Source organism: Thermobia domestica, chromosome 6 (genome assembly GCF_964235325.1).
Source record: "Thermobia domestica chromosome 6, izTheDome1.hap1.1, whole genome shotgun sequence".
Classification (NCBI taxonomy): Eukaryota; Metazoa; Arthropoda; class Insecta; order Zygentoma; family Lepismatidae; genus Thermobia; species Thermobia domestica.
This window is the reverse complement of record NC_137459.1, coordinates 172420844-172444257: the sequence shown is the minus strand read 5'-3', so window position 1 is coordinate 172444257 and position 23414 is coordinate 172420844. Positions and strand designations below refer to the sequence as shown.

Genomic DNA, 23414 nt, shown 5'->3' with positions numbered 1-23414 from the left:
TATATATTGCGTAGGTAAAGCGTGAGTAATTCATTATAAAGTAATGCTGTATTAGAATGAAAGCAACCGTTAAGAATGAAAGATACGTAGTATGGTAATGTAATTTATATCTAAATATTCTTTTCCAATGACGCTAAATTTTAGTTGTCGATAAATTACAACATACTCGTTTCCGTAGAAGAATTTTTTATACGCACAATAAAGATGTATAGTAGAAAAATAGTTTTTCTTTCTTTCTCGTTTATTTCGAGTAAAAAGCTGCCAAGAGGCAAAACTCTTTAGTAGTATATGTTCGTTTCTATGCAATTTACTAACCCATTTCTTTGGAAGAATTGTATCCACAAGTAAATTTTCTGAAGATATTCACTTGTTCTAATCCAATATATAATATAGACTGTGAGTCTTATATACCAGGTTTTACTTATTTAGTAGACTGTGAGCTAACCAATTACCTTAAAAAAACAAGAAAATATTCTACATGCTTTGATTGTGAAATGCAAGTAGCTTTAAAATACTACAATATTTTAATTTTTAGTTCAGTACAAAATGAAATTTAACATATCGCTTTCAATAGGCTCATTTCATTATTTAACTCTGGAGTTATCATATGACCATAAAATAAAGTTATTTGCAACTTGTTGTTCCCTCTTTTCGATGATAATTTTCAATGCCGAAAATATCAAAATAGATCTTTCCTTTCTTGAGAAGTTACTAACTTGTCTATGTTAAAAAAATATCTTTATTGTAACTTTAATTATGTGTGTTGCTCTTTCAAATTATGGCACTTACTAGTTAGAACTCACTTAAAGCCAATGAAACAACTATTTTAGGTTGTGGTCAAACTTTTCAGTTCTGAGGTATACACGCTACCGGTAAGCAATAACTTCACTCAAATAATCTTTAAAATATTCCGGAAAATAATTAACTGATAGCATACGCTACTAGCAATGCAAAAGTTATAATATAAGCAGAAAAATAGAAACGTTTTCCGTAGTTTGTTTTCTACGAAACAGTTTCCAAGTATTAGGAGTAAACTGTATTTCTTTATCATAAACTGTCATAAAGAAAGTAACAGTTAAACATACTTAACCAAGTTTATTCAGATTCGTATATTATATGTATTGTCCTTTGTGACAAGCTAGTTCTTATGCTGTTTACATACTTCAATTCATCATTCTCTGAGACCATGTTTTATATTTGATCAATCAATTTAACAAGCTTTAAACGTATATTATCACATTATAGAAATTATCCGCTAGTTAATTATCTACAAAGACCTGTGCAACATTATAGTGCTAAAATCCATTTTCATTTCTTTACAAATTTCTTGTCTCTGAAACAATTTTAAAGTATACCAAGTTTTTGGATTAACAAATTTAGTGTATTCTATAACATACACGCTTGGTTTTAAAATTCAGTAATTACCAGTTCAAAATATTCGCAGTAGTAGAAAAGCGTAAATGTGATTGAATTTTATTGTTTGTAATTGAAAATTCATGCAATGACGTCTCACAACTTAGCAGACAATTTAGAATTTGCTGGCGAAATACAAAATCTAAACTGAAATTCATTTGGAATATTTTAATTTGGATGTAGTGAATTGTAAAATTTACAAATATGAAGTTAACACGATACATTGACGAAGTTAAATAACAGAAGAAAGCATTTACGATAAACAGAACACAAATAACGCTAATGATGTCTTTTAGGCGTTATCAATTCAAGCGTGAAAACAATCATTAAAATGTGTTAAGGAAAGCAAAAATAGGATTCCGATTTATGTTTATGTCATGTTGGTTCAGTTCTGTATCATTCCTTTGTCTTGTTTTCGAGATTTTGTTTCTTTATTTTTGGAAAAAACAAATCACAATGAAACATGAAATGTCCATGTTGTTTAATCATGTTATATTAATGGTAGTGTTCCATATGATTCATGTGCATTGAATTAGCTTCTAAGCTTTACAAAGTTATTTATTCTAATGAAATATTGTTTCTTCACATTGAGAAATATATATGTATATTTATATGACTATATATATATATATAGTGTGCACTTATAAGTATAAAAATAAATTACAATTTTATCGTATATTACATTTATATGCATACATAATTACGAAGCGTACATACAAATTTCGAAACGTATATCTTCATTGATTATTATTTTCTTCGTCTTTCATTCCCATTTTCGTCAGCCTGCCTTAATGGATGACGAGGGTTTTGATTGGTCATTATTTGAGTCCGAAGGTGCTGAGGAGGAGGAAATAACTGAGAATGTCACCCAGGTGAGACAACTGGACAATGAACTGCTGTGGACTGCGATGTGAATGGTATCATATCTCTATTTCAGAAAATGATCCATTTATCATCATAAGTCTACAATTTCACATCATTTCGCTTTTTGCAGAATGATATGAATTGTGGGAGGAAAGGTTTTATACAAAAATCTGATTTTGTATATAAACCTTCATTAACTAGCAGTCTTTGTCCAGGATGTCACATATTTAAAGTACGAAACTTAGTTCTTGGTTTTGAAAATTACATTACAGCGTAGTCAAATTCTTAACACAGTCTCTTTTAGTAACTCATATTTATGCACAAATCGCTAACAACATGAAATATTAACAGCACTAGTGATATTTTCAAGTAGAGTTAATTCAAAATTCAATGTAGGTGTAGCGGTTAGTTGCAAATTTACGAACACTCTTCTAAGTAAAATTTTGGAAGTATTAATATCAAAGTAACTGGGAATCGTTGTTTGTAATACTAGTATTTATGATAATATCAGGCTTTATAAATGCCACCGTAGCAATTCATTCATACAGATCTATTTTCTTCTGTACCTCACACATTTTAAACAATATTAAGTGATATCGTTAGTTTTGAAATGACGATAATAAAATTTATAAAATCTTCCCCACGTAGAAAAGAATAAAGTATTTCTTTTACAGGAACCAGATTGATATTTTCTAGATTCCAATGTTCTTCATAGCTAGTTCTCCAATTAGGAACGATAACTAATATTTTCTTCATTTTTAGCTGTAATAGCGTGTATATCCTTTTACCAATAATTATATATTAAAAGTATAGTTTCTTTTTCATAAAGAAATAATTATAACGATAATAAATTAGGTGGCTTTGAAGGAAGTTAAATAGAGACGTATAAAATCTTCTAAATATGTATTTTCAAGTTTTAATTCAAACTGCTATTTAATTTAACTTGTTGCTGTTCATTATATATAATTAAATTTCAAGAAAAAACTACAAACACGTTTGTTTTATATTTAAATAAATGTTTGCATTATATATACACTCAACAAGAAATGTTGATACATTGTATTAATTGATAGTACTTGTAAAATGGAGGATACAAATGTTTTATGTACGTCTCTACATAAAAATAAATTTATGTCAACACTTATCATATTTTATTCTCGTTTTCTAAAATAATTACAACATCCAAATGTCTATACACAGTTTCGTTGATTGTATTAAAAACCAATGATATTTATATTATTACTCGTGAACATAACTTGCGTAACATTTGTTTATCTAAATCTAAAATTTTAATAATTTCGTAGTTCACATAATTAATGTATTAGCTTCCATTAATAACATTCAATGATAATTACGATTTTGTTTCATTATTTTCATAAGTATGGTAGTTTGAAGTACACTCACATGGTTATGCAACCATTATTATTATTATTTTACTAAATAAATTTCTGTAACTCCCGAGTTAGTGTTAAGATTAGCGTCTATAAATGAATCTCTTTCACATTGACACTGCAGGTTTGCATTAACTTGTTTCTCATACACACATAGGCATACATAAGGATAATTACATGCATTTTCAAAAATTTGACTTCGGCAGGGACGTGATGTATAGGAAGAATTCTACTTGTTCCAGTGTAAGTTGAAAAATAAATATTTAAATTTTATACAAGAGATGATACACATATTTTCAAGGATTTTTTTTTTGTTTAAGGAATTTTTCATAACACAATCATTTTGTTTTTCAAATTTTGCACTAGGAGCCAGAAACAAAGAAAGAGGTTCCTTCAATTAAAACAGAAGAGAAAGAAGCGACACCAGCTAAAGTAAGTTTCTTTTTGGATCAACATTTAGCATTTCATAGGATGCTTCTTATTGCAAATGCTTCGTTACATTATCCATTGAAAGTTCAACAGTTTTCTCTATCTTTATTCTCAAATCAAATTGTATTTGCTGTCAGGCTTAGCTAAGCACAATTATTTCTTATATACTGTAATTAAATAGATGTATGAATTGAATTCGTAAATCCAACTCGCTTTATTGTTTAAGTTTGTCATGCTATCCAACAGCCTTCAAGAAGCTTTTGTTGTTCTTTGTGAATTTCAAGAAGCATTTTCTCTTGAGCTTTTTCTTCTCTATGACCGATCTTAAATACATAACCTTCGCTTCTTGCTGTATATCATTTGCTGCACACTATTTAGAGCTTGAGTAAGTATGTTATTAAAGACACTATCTAGAGCTTTTGATTGCTTTTGTTCCTCTTCTCAAACATATAATGACAAAGATATATATATATATATATATATATATATATATATATATAGGCAAGTAAAATCGATATATTCATTGCTTATTCCAGCATGTTTTTTGCGAGTTATTGTGTAGCATTTAAAAAAAATATATATATAGACCATATAGCTGTAGATAGAAGTTATGCATTTCTTTTGGTATATACAAGTGTACTTTTGTGTATATTTGCATTTGTATATACCAAGAAACAACCAATGATTAAAACTATTTTGGATATTTTAAAGACTTAATTTCTTTGAAATGTTAACATATTTTCATAAAAATGTGATTAATTTATAATTGTCTTATCTAATTTTATTTTAATTGAATATATAATCATTTATAATTACTTTTTTATGCTAATTTTAGAGCCAAGTTCTATTGTATTTTGTTTGAACACTTTTATCTTTCCTAATAATTTATTTTATTAACATTTTTATTTTATGGAGAAAGATCTATGTCTTATTTAATTCTTACAAATGTATTAACATGTTGTATATATGATTTTGTATTAGGATGTAAATATATGTGAGCTCTTTTTATATGTTTATCATACATTTCTCATACTAGAAGTCAGTACTCGTACATAACAAAGTTATAATTTACGAACTTCCTTCTTTTATATGATTATTTTACTTTGAAGTATATTCGGTTTATGAGGAACTTGATAAGCAAGATTCGCAGGTAGTAATTTTACAAATATTGCAACTACATAAGATTATATGGACTGAATGAATATATACTGTAAGATTCGTTTCAATTTCATAGTGAATAACTATCTCATTTCACATTTTATGTATTACAGTAGAGACGATATCCTGGTATGTTAATTTATTATAGAGAGTAAAATCAATTCATTTCATATTGCAGAAAAATTTGAGATTGGACAATTTCTTGTTATAATATTTGTTTTTGTAATACTCAAATTTGTATTTAATTTTGCGACTTTCTACACATGAGTACATTTTAAAGACTAATAGTTAAAGAAAAATAGTGAGATGTCTCCGAGGAGCGGTATCTATTTGTATAGATATGTGTCGAGGCAAAAGCAGTTACTGTGTTTAAATAAAAACATGATTGGTACGCATGGAATGGATAAAATCTTGATTGGAAAATCATAGATCTTGAGTAGACGAGGAAATGTAGAATAATTTACAGCAAAATGTTAGGGAGATGGGTAATAACAACACATACTTGTTTAGATTAACACAGTATTGAATCTATTGGCGAACTTTTGTTTTCCCAATGTTGAGTGTGCGAATTTCTTAAGTCATTGAGTAGTTACCTTTTAACTGCATGAGTGATAGTTTAAGTAAAACTATGTGAAACTCTGTGAAGTTATAATTAAACTGAGAGAACTTAAGTTTGTAAACGCTACATACGATTCAGTTAAATATTTTGACGAAGAAGAAATTGACTTTTGTGCTGCATGTCTTACACTTCGAATATATTCATTCTGTTAGAAAGTAATGCTAAGTTTCTCCAATATAACGTTTTACCAGTAATTAGGGTATTCTTATTTAAAATAAATCACTAAAAACTTTACTCTCCTTGGTTGGGCTGCTATAAATGCAGATACCTTGAAACCAACAATTTAAAGGCAGTTTTTATATTCAGAAAGACAAGTAGAAAATTAACGTTCCATTGAATTTAACGTAACGATTTCAAGATTTATTTTATTTTAGAACAAAATGAATACAAACCACTTTTTATAGTCTCTGAATTTTATATTTTCGTGAACTCTGGCTTTTCTGTATGCGAAATGTATATGAGCACACTGTTGCCAAGTTGTCCGATGAATTCTTAGTTTTCATATCAATTCCTCAGTTGGATAATAAGGAACAAGAGGAAGAATATAGTGAAGAAGAGGAAGAAATAACCACAACCACAACTACACTAACAAGAACAGAGGTGAGGGAAGTGGATGATATGCAAGCACAATGCGCAAACATATTCTACTTAGACTCTTGTACTTCATATATCGACACCTTTTTGAAAATATAGATTTATATTAATGTAGATAATTCATCATTAGCGATAATTATTTCTTATGAAAATAAAATTGTTGATTCGTTCTCTGTGAATAGATTCTGAAGACTAGAAGTCTCTAGCAATGCAGGAAAAATTAACCACAAAACAACAACGTCGTGGCTAACCCAACGATCATCTTATATTAGATGCACATTTTCCTAACTAGATTCTAAAAGTAGATCTGGTCTACGTTAGTGTATGTGGAAAGCAAACCATGCATATTGGTCACTAACAAAAATTGGTATTCACAGGTGTTCTTATATTGGTGTTCTTATATTAACTTCCAAACAAATTGGTTAAGTGAAATACAAAGTTCAGTACAGTACAGACAGTTTTGGTATATCTACGTAACAAAAAGTGAATTAAAATAGTTCTCGAACCCAATTGATTGAAGAACATGAAGAATGTGTATACCTACTTTTGCTACTAAATTTAGTTCTAAATAAACAATAGCTGAACAAGTTCTCAGTTTCTTTTTCCAGAGAGAAGCAGCTAAAACAAGGAATAAATAATTTATTCAACACATTAGAAAACCATATTCTGATAAAATAGTAGCATGTTTTATTTAGTTTGGAAAGTTGGCTTGAAGAAAATAAGTGTTTTCATAGCTTAATGCGTTATTTTACTATTATTTGCAATACTGTCTTAATAATAAAATCTCAAAACCTTAAATTTCGGGTATCTGTCAATTCAATGATGAAATGAGTGTTCAATGAAATAACGTTTTCTTATTCATTTCTATACAGCTGTTGTGAATTCCTCATTTTTTATCAATGCCTCTTAAGAATTATTCTGTTACGCAGCGTTTTTCTTGGATTCATGATACCTTAGGCAAAAATTTCTTTGATCAACTGACTTTATTTATTTCTCGATCTTTAGTATAAAGTTGTGTACAATTTGTATATTAAGACTTTCTTACGAAATTAAATAAGGCCTTGGTGTACTTCATGCAACGTTCTTAATCTATTTCAGGTACTAATATTCATTATACATATTATTCATTAATGTTCAGATATATACCTATGTTAATAAAAGATCAGAACTTTGTTGTCCTCCAGTCCCAAGGAAATTATATTGAAAACAAAGTTTTTAATAGAATTTCTGAAACTTTTGCTAATATGCTGAATATCGTACACAGTAAACGTTACACTAGTAATAATTATCTATATAGAATATAGTGTATTTTTCTCAGCTACTTACAAAAACCAACAGAAGAAGAATCTCTGTAATAACGAAATATGTAGAGGGGAAAGCCTATCATGCATTATGCAACAACACCAGATAAATAGTGTTGCAGATCTAGTAATATAAAGGTGTATTTTTAAAGAACGTTACACATCGCATAATTGAAATCGACGCGTAAAGAGAAAAACTTGCAAGAGCACTTTTGTCATTTCGTGTTGACAGCTGAAGCAGCTACAGCATCACAAACATGTAAAATGCGATAAGTTGTAAGTATTATTTCAACAATAAAAACACAAGTAAGGATAATCCTGAAACGCATATTTAAAATGTCGTAGTGTTCAGCATCATATAATATTCTTATTAGTATCGAAATATCATATAATATTCTTACATTTATAACAAATTGTGATAATTAGTATATGTTATTGAAATTGAAATTTGGGTATCGTTAAAAATCTGTAACTCAAAATAGTAGTTGCATGAGTGCCAGAACTCATTGTGTACGAAGATTTCCATTGACGTAAAAGTCTTAACGCTGTTCACTTTAATATGATATCGGAATCCGATACACAGATATGAAACATAAGTTTGGAGTTTGCAATACTCCTAGTGCATATTATCTCAACTTCTGGAAAATTTCCGTGTATTAGTAAATGGAGAATAGCAGACTTAAGAAAACCTTTCGTTTTTCTTTATAATAGTTGAAATGTTCAATATTTTCAAAATATTACATGCATACATACCCAATCGCTATTTAGTATTGTTTGTCATCACTATTTAGTATTCTTTGTAGTATTGTTTGTTGTATGTTTAATAATTTTTCGCGATAAATTACTAAAAGCTCTTGTATGAATACATTTTAGTTTCCAGAAAACGCGCATGAGAATGGATTGAATTATGCTTTTGTTCAAAATATCGAAAATAAATATGCAATTCTATTTTATTGAACAAAATGAAGGATTCGTAACACATAAAATGCAATTAAAAGAGAATTTAAGCAGTTTGCGAAGCGTAAACTTTCTTCGAAATGTCACGAGACATAGTATTAGCTTAAAATGCACTGATTTTTATTCATATGTCTAAGCAATAAAACCTACATAACAAGGTATGATACTTGTGCAGACACTTTTCCGAGACACAAATCTATGAGGTTATTTAAATTGCGAATAAGTTTCTTTCTTATCCATAACTCACTTTAATATAATATTCACGCAATCAGATATGCATTTCCCTATCCTCTTGATTGAGTTCTTACTGTTGTGTAAGTACTTACAACTTAGCGTATTTAGGTTGATTTTGATGCTTTAGGAGATTTAATTTGCAGTGCTTGGTATCTGGAGGGCCCTTGTAATTTTTATCTTTATATTTAAATTTCAAATATATAATACGTTGATGTAGTGACATTCATCCAGTATTGTCTTATAATACATGAGACGTTTTCCCTTCGCACAGTATCATAGTTTAACTACGCATCCTCTCTTCGTTACTTGGTTATAAAGAATACAAAAGATAAGTTAGACATTTTGTGCATATAAAATCATATTATTAAATCAGAATTAGCAGAAAATGAAGTTTATTGATAAAATAGAAATAAAGCTTGAAAGTAGATCACTGTATATCTGCAAGTGCTTGCGGATCTGACTTGCATCATCAACTTCCTAAACCTAAAATATGTAATCAATACATAGATTCCTAAGTATCCACAAGTGGAATCTAGTGAAGAAGAGGAGCAAGACAAATATGAAGAAGAAGAAGATCCATATGAGAAATTAATTCTCCAGAGGAGGAAGGTGAGATAAAGGCACCCTGGATACCTTGACTTCTCTTATTTATTGCTTTAGCAACTGATCGGCTTCAGTGCCTTGTCTTACAGCGGCTCATTACAAGCACCTCAGTGGCGCCAACTGATAAACTTTGACACCGTAGTTGAGTATTCTATGATTTAATATATGTATTACTTCATTATTTGATTTTGCCAATTCTCTTATTTTCTAATGAAGGAATTATATAAGCCTGGCTATGGCGCTTTCTCGTAAAATAATATATATATAATTTTCTGCATACATGCATGTTAATGTAATATCTTTTCAGGTGCCAATCTGTGACTATAAAGTATTTATTTTTTCTTTATTTTCTCAGTAGCTTATCTTCTGTTTCTGTTTATCGTATGTAGTCTACAAGCAAAATTAATGTATCTTTTACATATGTATATATTTCTGGTTATATCTGTTAGTAGTAATGCATGAATGTAAAGTAGAAAAGGTATTTATTTTAATAAGTTTGATTTAAGTGTTTGAGTTAATTTTTATATTTTGATTTGATATTTGCTTCTATATTTTTATTTGCATATTTCGATCGCTGATACCATGTAGATCACCACTGTGTGATGTTTTTTCACTTTAAGTCAGATAAATACAACATGTTCTGTAGGTGAAAAGTAAATATTAAACCAATGGACCGGTAAAATAAGACAATTGCATATATTTGCACAACTTACAAATTGGAGGAAATCACAAGAAGAAGAGTGTTGTATATATTTTTAAGATTAAGAAACCTTTAAGCTATTTATCCATCATGGTGATGATATGAAACAACAATATATAATATTTTATATTCTTGATTAGAATTATTAGGTTAGTGTGAATTAAATGTTCGCTCCAGGTACGCCTTTTCCGTAGGCAAGAAAGAAAAGAGAAAAATACAATACCTGGTTAAACGAACTAGTCGCCGTCTGCACTACGTTCAGTCAGCGATTGAATTCCGTGGCAAGAGAAGCATCAAATCTGCGATGCGAAAAAGTCCTCAAACGCAAGTTGCACCGATGATCGGGGAAGGTTTTCCCTTCCAAGAGGTGATAAAGATGCCGAAAAAGGTGGTAATCGGTGGAGAGATTGCGGAAGAATACGGTGAGTGAGGAATGTTCCATAACACAAACCATGGACAACCTGCACAGTCCTTTGCGCGACGTGTGAGCGATCATTTTTGGCGAACCGTAGAACACCGCTATATAACATTGCTAGATGCCTGCGTGCAAGTTTGCGGTCAACTTCATGGAGTTAATCATTGCAACAACCTCACCTCGCATGAGAAGGATATGCTCTAACGATAAGGCAAGTTTTCATTCATCCATAAACGCGGGCAATTTGTCTGTGCCAATCTAATGAAACATCAGGCATTACTAATTGTTAAAAATTGGCAACCCTTATCTTCCTACATTTTAATACTTATTTGATATACTATAAACTTATATTTTCTCGTACACCAATCGTAATGAAATTATGAAACAACAACCTTGCTGGGTAATAAATTACAATTCCATTTTATCTCTTTTTCTTTTTATTGTTTCTTTCTTATAAATCTACCATAAGTATTATCATTCAGAAATACTTTCTTCCCTTCACGTATACAGTTTATTTAAAGTTAGAGTTTCATTATATAGCAAAATATTGTTTTTTTTTTTTTTTTTTTTTTAGATTTTTCTTTCCTTCTGTTTCATTTACAGCTATTTTCCTATGAAATATATTCATTAAAATATGTGCTTTTACTTTATTATGAGTGTGTAAAGAACCAATATCATCTTTTTTTTTGTATTTTAAAATGTTTTTGTTATTCTTGACAAGTAATGTCCATTTGGTTAAAATCAAGATCAATTATTGAAATTTCGAAACACATACATAACTAAAATCTTGTTAAAATAACAAAAACCAAGCAACTTACTCCATTTCTACTTCTTTTTCAAATAATAGTTTGAGATTCTCACAATTAGTATGAATTTATTATTCTCTTCTCAAAGTTCTCTACACTGATTGGACGTTCTAGAAAGCACAGCCAATGAATTGCCATAACCAGGTCCAATAAAGTTTTCCAGACAGGAAATTAAAGCATCTCTCTCTCTCTCTCTCTCTAGGATGTTTGGGAATGAATTTACAGTGCTCTCTAAAGTTACAACATAGTAATGTTACACCTGATTAATTATACTACACTATACGGTCACTGTGAATCTTGTTTGTAAATTTTTCTCAGCGGCCGCATTAGGACTCTACCGCACCGAAGTGCCAGAGTTGTATTATTGTTTATGCCGTTACGTGTAAATGTTGCCTCATCTGCAAATAAAATATTTGACAGTATCTTCCTGTTGTGCGTCTATCCATCATACAACTTCAGGCATTTCCTCTTTACATTAGCTGAACATATGACTATTTTTCTTTGCAGCACGTAAATTATAAATTCATTCAGAATAAGTTTACAATGCATATACACAATATTTGAACTTTGACTTTTTCATAATATAGAAGGTAAATATATTTTATATTTCGATTAGATTTAACGTTTTCGTGTAGCCGAATTTGCCCTTTGTGCATCACATTGTTTCACTTTCAATTTCGGATAGGTTACTGAATTTTGGTGTTGGATCAGTATTGTAAAACAGTCGAGGAGCTACTTGAATTAAACAATAGCGAATTGTGGGTCGAGAATGCAAGAAGTAATATCTTTGGAAAAAGTTGCATCCACCACGTTTCATCCAGTTGGATGCTATAGTTTATTTTGAACATAATAATTTTGACAACTAATTCTGTTGTAGTATTAAGAAAAAATGTAGCTTATATTAGATCATGAACTAAAAATAGGTACGCAAAGTATATTGAAAAACAAAGCGAGTTTTGTATATTGCACTTTAATAATTCAACAAAGAAGGCCTTTTGTGCAATATATTTGGTACTTTTTAGAAAAAATAGAAGTACCTGTATCACTATATTAAGTATGCTCTTGTAAAAAAAAAGTAACCAGCAAAAATTGTTTTTATATTGTATATCATTTTATTATTATGTTGAACTAACATTTTCTTGCCGACATAACGATAACAAGAGACTTATCTCAAATGGTTAAAGATGGGGTTATTTTAGTTTTCGTTTGATTAATCACAATGTAATTTCCTTATTACTTAGTGAATTTCTAAGTACTATAAACGAAATATACTAAAATACTTGTCTCCAGTTTTCTTTGAAACTTCTCGTGATTTCGGAGCATATTTACTGGATCCATTTTCCCTAATATACGTAGTATTTCCTCGTCTAATTGTTTTTATTTGTACCAGATTCCTGTAATCAAGGAAGAGGACGGATTTGATTGGTCGTTATTTGGTTCCGACGATATCGACGAGGGAGGTGATACTGAGCAGGTGAGGCGACTGGGCAATGTACTGCATTGGACTGCAATAAGAAATAGCACTAAACTATTGCTCGTTTCATAGAAAACCAGCAAAGTTGTGCTATTTAGTCCAAAATTCGATATCTTCTTCATTTTTATGAAAAGATATGAATAGTTGGCTGAATTTGTTTTCACTTAGATGACAAAACTAAGTGATAAAACACGGATGCAAGTCTTTGTCCAGCTCGCCAGTAATTGGGAAATTAGAATATACTTTGAATTGCATGTTAGTTGAGCAATATGTTGATTATATACATTATTCAATTAACCTCTAATTGTAACGAGTTCCATCTGTGTCAAGTAGCACACACTTTACGCTTGCTAATACAGTATGGTTACGTGCACCGGTATTTGTAAAAATACCAATATTTCTTCCTAATAATTGCTTTATTATTTCTATTTTTGCATCGGTTAATAGGAGCAAAATGAAGTGTTATAATTTTATCTGCTTAGAGTCAAAGTTGAACGCAACAGCTTACCTTCGAGGAAAGCCGCATGACAATAGTCTGCACAAGTCAATACGAAGATGTTCCAAGTACTATTTTGTTTTCAAATATATGATTATACAATGACTCAACTACTTGGAATATTTTCTTAATATCTATTAGTTATACTATACACTTACGCAATATTTTACTCGCTTCTAGATCTTGAAATAGGACTCTAACAATACCACGTATTACTGCGTGAACACTACTTAATGTGCAACACTAAACAATTCTTTAAAAATTAACCTTCAAAGTTTCGGCATTGTTTCATTATTTATTAGTTGTTTCTTCACAATGTTATTTTGTTCTTCCGCTTTTTATTTATCAGTAGAGGGAAATTTCCCTGTAGAATGAAATTGTTTAAAGATACTAACAAATAGTAATGAATACGTGTATAAATTTTAATTGTTACAAGACATGTATACTCCCTTCTGGGCCAGTGAAGCAGATTGTGTATTGTGAACTTGCATCTTAAGGGTGAAAATGGTATGCGCTCAATATATTTTCTTTTTAGCAATTTGAATAATGTGTTATTTTAAAATTGTATTTCTATGAGCAATCTCTTCAAAAATTCTTTGCAAAAATAAGTTGTTTAACATTTTGATAGTTGCAGACTTAACTTTCGTTCTGTTACTATCCATTTCCTTAATAAAATTTACACAAAAAGAAATTTTCGTTATTCATTTTCTTTCTTTGCTTCAGTTTAGTACTGTTCATTTTCATCATCATGGTAACATTTGTCTTCCTTATTAAGATTCTTGTGATATCTTATTTATTTTATTCTAATAATAATGTAACATATATTAATATTTTTGTGGTGCAGTTTTATCTGTTGATCGTTACGTTTATATGAAAGGTTTGATTAACTTTTTATATCATAAGCAATAATTTTCAGAATGGTGCAAAATATGGTTATACAAAGTTAGTTCGAAGTGATACTTCCAATTCTTGCCGTTTCTTCAATTCTCTTGAGCTATATTCTTGCCGTTTCTTCATTGCATCTCATTTCTTTGAAGCTTTCTTGACTAATCTTCCTTGTAATATTTCCTACATTTATCAGTTTATGTTCTCTATTAGAGTTCAGATTTTATCTTTTTGCGGCCACTTTATTTCACATTATTTCTTCTGTTGCAATTGATATACACATAATTATTATTATCGTATGCTGCAATATAACTTATTGTCGTTGTCTTTTATAAAGCCTATTCATCCTCTTGTGTTTGTTCGTTGTTTTGATTCTGGACATTCTTACTTACCTGTTCTGTAGTTTATAAAATTAAAATTAGACATTTTAGTTTTGTTTAATAACACGATCAAATTAAACTTAGTAAACAATAATTTCAATTACAATTACCTTAATAAATAATACATAATTTCTATTGTGGAGAGTCTGAGATAGTGAACAAGTTACTAACAATTTTGTTGACTACTGTAATAAGAATTAAAATATCGAAATTGTTTAAATATAGGATATATTTTCTTCCACTTGGACAGCTTTCCTTACTTTTCCTTAAGAAGATATATCAAGCCAGTAAAACAAAATCTATATCTTCAAATTATGGCTTACTCTTTCGCTCAATCCAGAAGGAATCTCCAATGGGTGGTGTATTATTATTTTGAAATGTATCTAATTTTAGTTCTTTTCTCTTCATTTCAGAAAGCAGAGCCTGCTGCAAAAGGAAAGGTAAATAAGTTTATTTACTTCGTGTTAGTACATTATTTCAAATAATGTTTTGTTCTTTATTCTCTCATTTATTTGTAAAATAGAATATAAACCATAACTTAAGTTATATGTAAGAGAGTAAGTTTTAAGTTGATTGTTTAAACTGAAATCAATCTTTCCATTTATTAAGAAATGAACTTGACCAAGTCTTGACTCTGTTTATCATTTTGTTTGGATTTTAACGTACCTTGTTACTACGATAGACAGCGTGAGACGTCTAAGATAGGATACAAACTTTATACGTATACGTGCACAGAGAGTGAACATTAGGAAAGGATGATAATCATTTAGCTACGTTGTTATGTCGTAAAGAGTAAAGAAAATGTAAAGAAAATGAAATCTTTCAGTTTTACGTCCCACGATTACACCGAGTTTTCTAAAGGAGACGGTGATGATGAAAAATGAATGAAATTGTGGACTGAAGAAAATGGGTGAAAACGGGAGAACCCCGAGAAAATCCACGCATACGGTGTTTGTCCACAACAAAGTCTACTAGGCGCGAACTGGGAAATATGAGTGTACACAAATTCGTTACCTGCCTATGTTGAAGTGATTACAATTTGTGAACTTTATATCACGGAACAAGGCGGAAGGCAAGAATCCAACAATACATTAGATTTGACAGTGCTGAAGTAGTCATGGTTTTGCAAGGGTTGAATCCGGTAGATAACCGGTTTTGTTTTATAATAAAACTTTTTCAAAAAGGCGAAACTATGTTAATTAATAATAAAGGAAAAATTATGAATTTATTATTAATTTGACATTTTAATTACCAAAATGTCTGAATAGTAAACGTACGAAGAAATGATAAAGCAAAGTATGAGTTTAATTTTTATTATCTTTTATATTTACAACAATGTGTGGATTTTACTGTTAAGACGAATATACGCACTTAGAACTGGATTTTTAAATAAGTTTTGCTGAAGCATTAGATTTTTTACAAATTGTCTGTTGGCACTTAAAATACAATAGAAATTATATATACACTCTACATACCCGAAGTAGCATCCCTCTCGGTAAAAGTCTGACTGAAGAAGATGATGAACACACATCACATTCAATCTTATTGCTACACGGAGGTCTACTTGTTAGTTAAAGTTCCTTGTGTTCCTTTATATTTTAAAGATGCACTTACTGTATAAATAACTTAGAAACACATTTGCAATAAAGTATACTCTGAGTACTATTTCAAGTTGCTATTCTTCCGACTGATTACCGGAGGCATGGTAGCTCAATGGTAAGAGTGCTCATCCCTATTCCTGCTTCAATCTCAGACCATACGAGTTTATGGTGGACAATATCGTGTTCGTGGGCTTTCACAGGGATTCTCCCGTTTCCTTCCACATTATCATTCCACCAATTATTTCATTATCGTTCACTTTCATTAATCTTTCCTTGTCTTAGCCTATAGGTAATAATCGTAGGACGTAAAACTAGAATTTCATTCCATCCTTTATCCGAAGATTAAATAAAGAAGTTTAAAATAAGGACTTTTACAATAGTAATAATAGTTGCTAAAACACGAAAGAAATGGAAACTTCGCGACATCATTAGTGCAATTGTGATTTGCACTTAGTAAAAAAATAAAAGTAAGGAAAGTACAGGAACGAAGAAAAGAGTATAGTATGAATATGAATAATACTGTACAGTAATTTCTTTGTATAGAGTATATTGTAAGAAGAAACAAACTTGAAATGTACTTGCTTTTCTTCGTTCAATAAACCTGTTATTTTCATGCGGAGAACGACCATCTCAGCTAGTAAGATATGATGAAAACTTTGTTGCTTGTTCTCCAAAAATTGATATCCAAATTATTCAGAGGGAACAAACTAAACAGCAGATGGAAAATATTTTCATTCTTGAGGCTGCAGTGGCTAAGTGGTAGAGCGTTCACCTGTGGTGCGTGGAGTCCTTGGTTCGATCCCAGCTCGCGCCAAGTGAACTTTGTGTTGGACAAGCACCGTGTGCGTGGGTTTTCTCTGGATTCTCCCATTTCCTACCACTTTATTCATTAATTTCTCATCATTACCGTCTCCTTTAGCCTAGTCGGCATAACCGTGGGTTGTAAAACTCATTCATTTTTTTTTAAATATTCTTGCAAATTTCAGATTGTATTATGTGGGAAATTTAGTAGAACAATGCTTGCTTGTAAAAATATTTACAGGAATACCTGTTATTTTAAATTAGATTAAGATATCTCGAAATTTTATTTGGTTTTCCAGCCTGCAAAACCAGAAATTAAAGTTCCCGAAATTAAAGCACCAGAGCCTCCTAAAATTGAAGTTGCTCGAGAGAAGTCTCCAATGGGAAGCAGAAAAGGATCACTTGCTCCTGGCTCAGGTCCATCAAGTAGACGAGGTTCCTTAATTCCTCCCGAAGATCAACCACGACGACCAAGTCTTATTATTAGTGATGAGGTAATTTTTGGAATTAAATTGTTTCTGGATGGTACTTTTCATTTAATTCTCTGTAAAGTCAATGTTTAATTTACATCAGATTCCCTAAGTATTTTAATTAAAGTAGTATTTAAAATAAACACAATTCTCAGAAATCAGAATATTTTAGTTGAGATGATAAACTCTAGAACGGTAACTCGTTATGAAATTTAGTATAGTTCACTATTCTGTTAACTTTACTGTTATCAGAGAAAATATCAAAGAGCTTTCTGAAATGATGATAAATTTAAATTATTTGCATATTTGGAACTATTTGTGTTGTCTTGATCTTTTTAGTGCTAGGACACTCATGGTATACTAGATTATGTCTACCTGATATGTGCTTCAGTTGCTTGCTTCAGCTTAAATTTTTGATCAGTAGATTCTATAGTATGTTAAATTATTACAAGTTATTTTTGTGCTTTTCAAAACATGTTATTTCTAACAAAATTTCCATGTTGTTATGTTGTAAGCTTCTGTAAAGTTCTAAATTGATAAATTAGACTGTAGTTATAAAATAATCTTGGTATTATTGTAGTTAATCAACTTCTCACATTAACATTAATCTAACGGTGCATCTAACAACCAAAAAGAAAGTTTAAAACTTTCAATTTCAGCTCATTATATCATTAAGTCATGGAAGAAATCATCTACGAATCTTTTCCCCTATTTCTGTAAGGATACCTTTTCCAGGATTTGTTTTGTATTTATTGTATTATTTTATCTATATTACTTTAATTATAATATTGTTAGTATTAATGTTAATTGAAGACAAATGTGAAAATTGTTTCCTGTGAATTCAAATGATCAATCACTCACTAAACATTACATTTTAAATGCACATAAAACTATGGATTTGTCTAATTTATTTCACAAAAGCCTCCTTTACATCTCAAAGTTGTTTGCTATTAGGAAACATTAGTTGTATAAGTTCAGTTCTATAATTAGATAGAAAATTATATTTTAAAAAAATTCTCACTCTTCCTGGGAAAATTTGGAACTGTGAAGCTTAACTGCCATTTCTCTTAACCACAAGCTGGTCTAGCAAAACATAGCAAAAGCATAGTAAAACTTTTTCTGAAATTTGAACATAAGAACTAACGACAGCTATGGAGAATTAAAACAACTTACACGATTCATATGCACACTAAACATAGAAGCGATTAAGCATGAATAAAAATGGATGTGTAACCTGAATTAAAATACATTTTTTTGTACAAGTTATATATTTTTTCACCACAGATACTGCTCAATATGATGATACATTCATTTGAGCCTAAAACAATAATATAATGTAATTCGATTTGTTCTATTTCATTGTAATATTTAAGAATCAATTGAAACAAGGTATGCGTTAGGGGTAAAAGTATCTAATACTATATATAACATGATATCCTAAATGATATGTTCTGTATATCGGATAGAAGAGACGAGATCGGTAAATAGACGAGGCACAAAACACACATGGTCAAGATGATATGTTTCATTCTTAGAGGTTTTCTGTAGCCGGACATGGATTGATACAAGTAATTGGCCTGCAGCAATGACTAAACTTGGGTTTTCATACAATAATATGTTGTGGGTAGTTTGATGAAATATTAAAGACCCAATTTTTTGAGCTTGTCACTAGAATAAGCCGCAGCAGATGCGGTCGAATATTAGTAACGACAATCTCCTTGCAAATCTTCGCAGAGAAACACTTCTGTAGGATTTGTTACATTAGATTGCTGTGTCCACCAATGCTGTGGGAAACTGCATAACATATAGCAAGAATGTCTATATCAAATTGAAAGATTTCTCGTATCCGTTGTACTTCACGTATAGTATGTATATTAATGCTATAATTACAGGGAATCGGTTACACAACCATGTTGTTTATTTTATGTGTTGTTTATTTTCTACCTTTGAGATAGTGATAATATGCGAATAGCATAAATATTATCGCACTCTATGTATATATTTATATGTACAATAACATTACATGTATACTAGAATGCTATAATTAAGATCAATATTTCTTTATAATATTTAGGCGTATTTTATATCTTAAGTATTTTCCAACTTCGCTTTGACTAATGTGTTAATTAATTTTATTTTAATTAATTTTGTTTAACTTTTTATGTACAGAACAAAGAAAGTAACTTCTTCTGTTGCAGTTACTGATATATTTCAAACTTAATACTTCCTTTTTGGATCATTGTTTCTTCTTTTTCAGATTAACACTATTTTTCTGTTCGAAATGTATATATTATGTTGTCCATATGTTTAAAAAACTAAAATTATTTATTTACTTTTCAGTGTACTGCTTGTGTTCTCGTAAAGGCATGTTTTCATCCATCTTTATCAATATTAAAACTATTCTGTAATTTATATTACAGTAATGGCATGATATTTTAAGTTAAACTTTGTGTAATAACTCAGGAAATGCTCCACCAGTGTTAATCACCCAAAACGATTACTGTCCGTGCAGAACAGAGTTGAAATAAGTTCGTTCTGTAACAATTTTCGAATATCCAGGAGACCATTGCGTACATTATCGTGTGCTGCGCCTACTGCAATATAATTTACTAGATAAATATGCTGATGATAAGGTTCATTTTGCCATACTACTCTAATTACAGTGTAAATTTGTTACGTTTGCTTAGAAACCAGTAATGTAATTGATAAGTTGCAGTACTTCCGTAACAAAAAATTAGAAACTTGCATTAATTGTTTCCTCTACTATGCAGAAAAAAGACACAATGATCTGTCTGAAGCTAGACCGAACTAACTACATTTTCGTGCTGAAGAAAATTAGCTTGTAATATGGAAACTGTTGCAACTTGACACGAACTGCTCCCAAAAGTAAATATTATATATAAAAATAGTTTATTTTTGTTATTTCATATCCATATAAAATAGGAAAACAATAACAAGACGAAGTGAACCGAACTCTGAAGCTCCCAGCGTGCAAGACTGTTTAACACAGTCTCTGTTGCCTAGCCGACCCTGTCCCTGGCCAATCTTTTCCACCAAATATAGCGATCTTTATTCTTTAGATGGTGTATTACTTGTCCACCGAATTTGATTTAGATCTGGCCAGTAGTTACCAAGAAACAAAGTACAAGATAGAAGTCGAGCCGGCCTGTCCCCAGAAAAGCTCGGCCACCAAATATAGCGAATTTTATTCCTTAGGACAGTGATTCTTAACCTGTGTGTCGCGATATACCAGTCGCTCAATCCCATTAAATGTGTCACGAAATTTTAGAATGTAAAAATCATGAAGCATTTAATAATTTCTTAAAAACCAATTTTACCACCGACTGTAGCAGTCAATACCTTCAGCGGCAGCAGCAGTACAACGTTCAGGACTACATAGTCACTACCTTATGGAAACCTACAGTTTTACATTATTATAATGTATATTATTATAAATTTTAAAAAATGAAAATGTGTGATTTTGACGGCGTTCAGAAAAATGTGTCGTCAGTCAGAAAAGGTTGGAAACTATGGCTTAATTAAAAGGCTAATCCCCCCACCAAATTTTATTCAGATCCAACCAGTGATTACCGAGATATAAAGTACCACATAGAAGCCAAACCGAGTCTGTCTCTGGCTGAGCTCGGCCATGAAACATGGGCTTAATTTTTTAGACAATGGGCTACTTCCCAACCAAATTTGATTCAGATTCGGCCAGTAGTAACCAAGAAATAAAGTATCATAAACACACATATACCTGAAGTGAAACCCTATGCTCTCATATTTTTATGCCGGGAGCTAATTACACTTAATGATACTATTGCCATTTGAGCTGTCTGAAACCAGAGTACATTAGCTACATTTTCGCCAATTTTTGCGTTTAGGAATGCAATCATTTAATTTCTTCGTATTTCACACCGAATCTTATGCCACAACAAACTAAGTGTAGAAATTGATATGCAAGTCATGTGCAGCTCATTTCTCAATGACAGCAGTTCCTGCCAAGTTGTCACTGTTTCCATAAAGGCTAATTTCCCACAGTAGGAAAAAGAAAGTTAGTTTGCTCTGGCTTCAGACAACTCAAATATTGATTTGCTTCATAGAGACTTTACAACCAAAGTTACATGAGAAGAGATTATGATTTCTCTTATGTTCTGAGAAAATTGGTGGCAGCAAAAGGCAGACTGTAAAAAAATGTAAATATGTAAATGGTTAAATGTTCCTTTTGAACGTGCTTGTTTTTATGTTTTATTTTTTCTAATTTATACGTGTTACCTCACACTAATCAAAATAGGAGAAGATCCAGGACGGACTCTTGGAGAGGTAGTTGGGAGTGGGGCGGTGAAAATTTCTGTTTTCTCTCTTACCCGGCTTTTTCAGCACTGGTGCCTGTACGGCTTGGGGAAAGGCACGAATGACTCTCGATCCCTCTATGGATCAAAATAATTCCTGCCAAGCTTCTTAATCAAATGGTAGATCCTAGGATGTTTGTTCTCAATTGTACGTGGCACCAAAGCGTGGCAATCCATGGGCGTTTTCGAATTGATATTTAAAAATAATACACTAGCACTCATGAACTATAGAGTGTGACGACGTTCGATTTCAATATGGTGTCTTACGTGTATTTCTCCTCTTTATATATATATATATCCAGTAGTTTCAAGCATAAGACCTTCTTTCTGTCTACTGCACAGCATCGTTATGCCCCCAAACCGAGTCCGGGAGATCGTTCCGCAGAATTACCATTCGCAAGAGCCGTGACCTACAAGTGATTCCTCGGTGGTGTACACGATAAGGGGCAGATGTTTCTAACAGCAGACCTATCCCTACAAGGCATAGAGAGCGCCTGGTTGTAGAGTCTTTTGAGTAGCTCTATTTTATATTACGGTGACCACCAGTACAATGTCATCGCCCTCTTTGTCAAAGCACAAACATTGAACAATAGATTGTTAAAGGTTATTTATTCTACGTTCCTGCATTTCTCACACAAATACTCCTCACAATTCCTCTTCACCGAGAATAACTTCAGTGATGTCCGAAGAGACTACAGTAGCAAGATGAAATTACGTTCAGTGATGAAAGCCATTTCTATCTCGGACACACTGTTGGCTGTTTAAATATTCGTAGGCGTACACGTAAATGAGAAAATCAAACGTGTGTTTGGCTTAGCCATACAGAATACACAGCTATCATTTCGGTATGAGCAGCAATAGGCTACAATTTTTGTTCGCCCTTTGTCTTCACTCAGAAAAATATGATTAGTACGCTGTACATTCGTGACTTTGTCAATCCTGTCCTTCCTTATCAGAGTTAGTTGCTAGGCCGTAATTTCTTGCAGAGTAATGCACATCTCCATATCACCAAGGTAGCCAGTGTGATCTTCTCTGTATACGACTTCTACCCTGCCCTGACCTGCTAGACTTCTAAACCTAGGACCTACTGAGGATGTTTGTGACATGTGGAACTGCGTCTGACCGCCAGCCGGGCTCATCTCAGTCATACATTCAACATCTGTACGGTCGTCTGCCTTCCCGATTGTGACCGCTCAGAATGGTTACAAGGGAGTAATGTTTCCTTTTGAGCACCCTATATAACACATTTGGGATGTCTCGCGGGCGCCATGTTCGGCACTTTCTCCTTGTGTACCAACTTCGGCACCTAGAGATACCATCTTGTGTACCAATTTTGGGTCAGATCCTTGGATTTCTGTGGGATATTCTTGAAATAGTTTCTACAAGTATGTGTAGGTTTAACTCATATAAGTAGAATTTTAGAGGAATGCACGTGTATGGTATTCCAAAATATTGTCCAATACATATGAGT

General features: G+C 31.4%; 1 protein-coding gene across 50 annotated transcripts in view; it reads left to right on the top strand.

Moving 5' to 3' along the window:
- The window catches only part of bt (projectin protein bent), a 437567-nt gene that overhangs the window by 157619 nt on the left and 256534 nt on the right, over positions 1–23414 (top strand). For all 50 annotated transcript variants that reach the window (XM_081762406.1, XM_081762402.1, XM_081762405.1 and 47 more), the window contains 7 exons: positions 2196–2285; positions 4035–4100; positions 6391–6474; positions 9468–9569; positions 12875–12958; positions 15133–15159; positions 17421–17615. In XM_081762406.1, coding sequence (XP_081618532.1) covers positions 2196–2285; positions 4035–4100; positions 6391–6474; positions 9468–9569; positions 12875–12958; positions 15133–15159; positions 17421–17615 — 648 coding nt within the window. The remainder of the gene's footprint in view (positions 1–2195; positions 2286–4034; positions 4101–6390; positions 6475–9467; positions 9570–12874; positions 12959–15132; positions 15160–17420; positions 17616–23414) is intronic.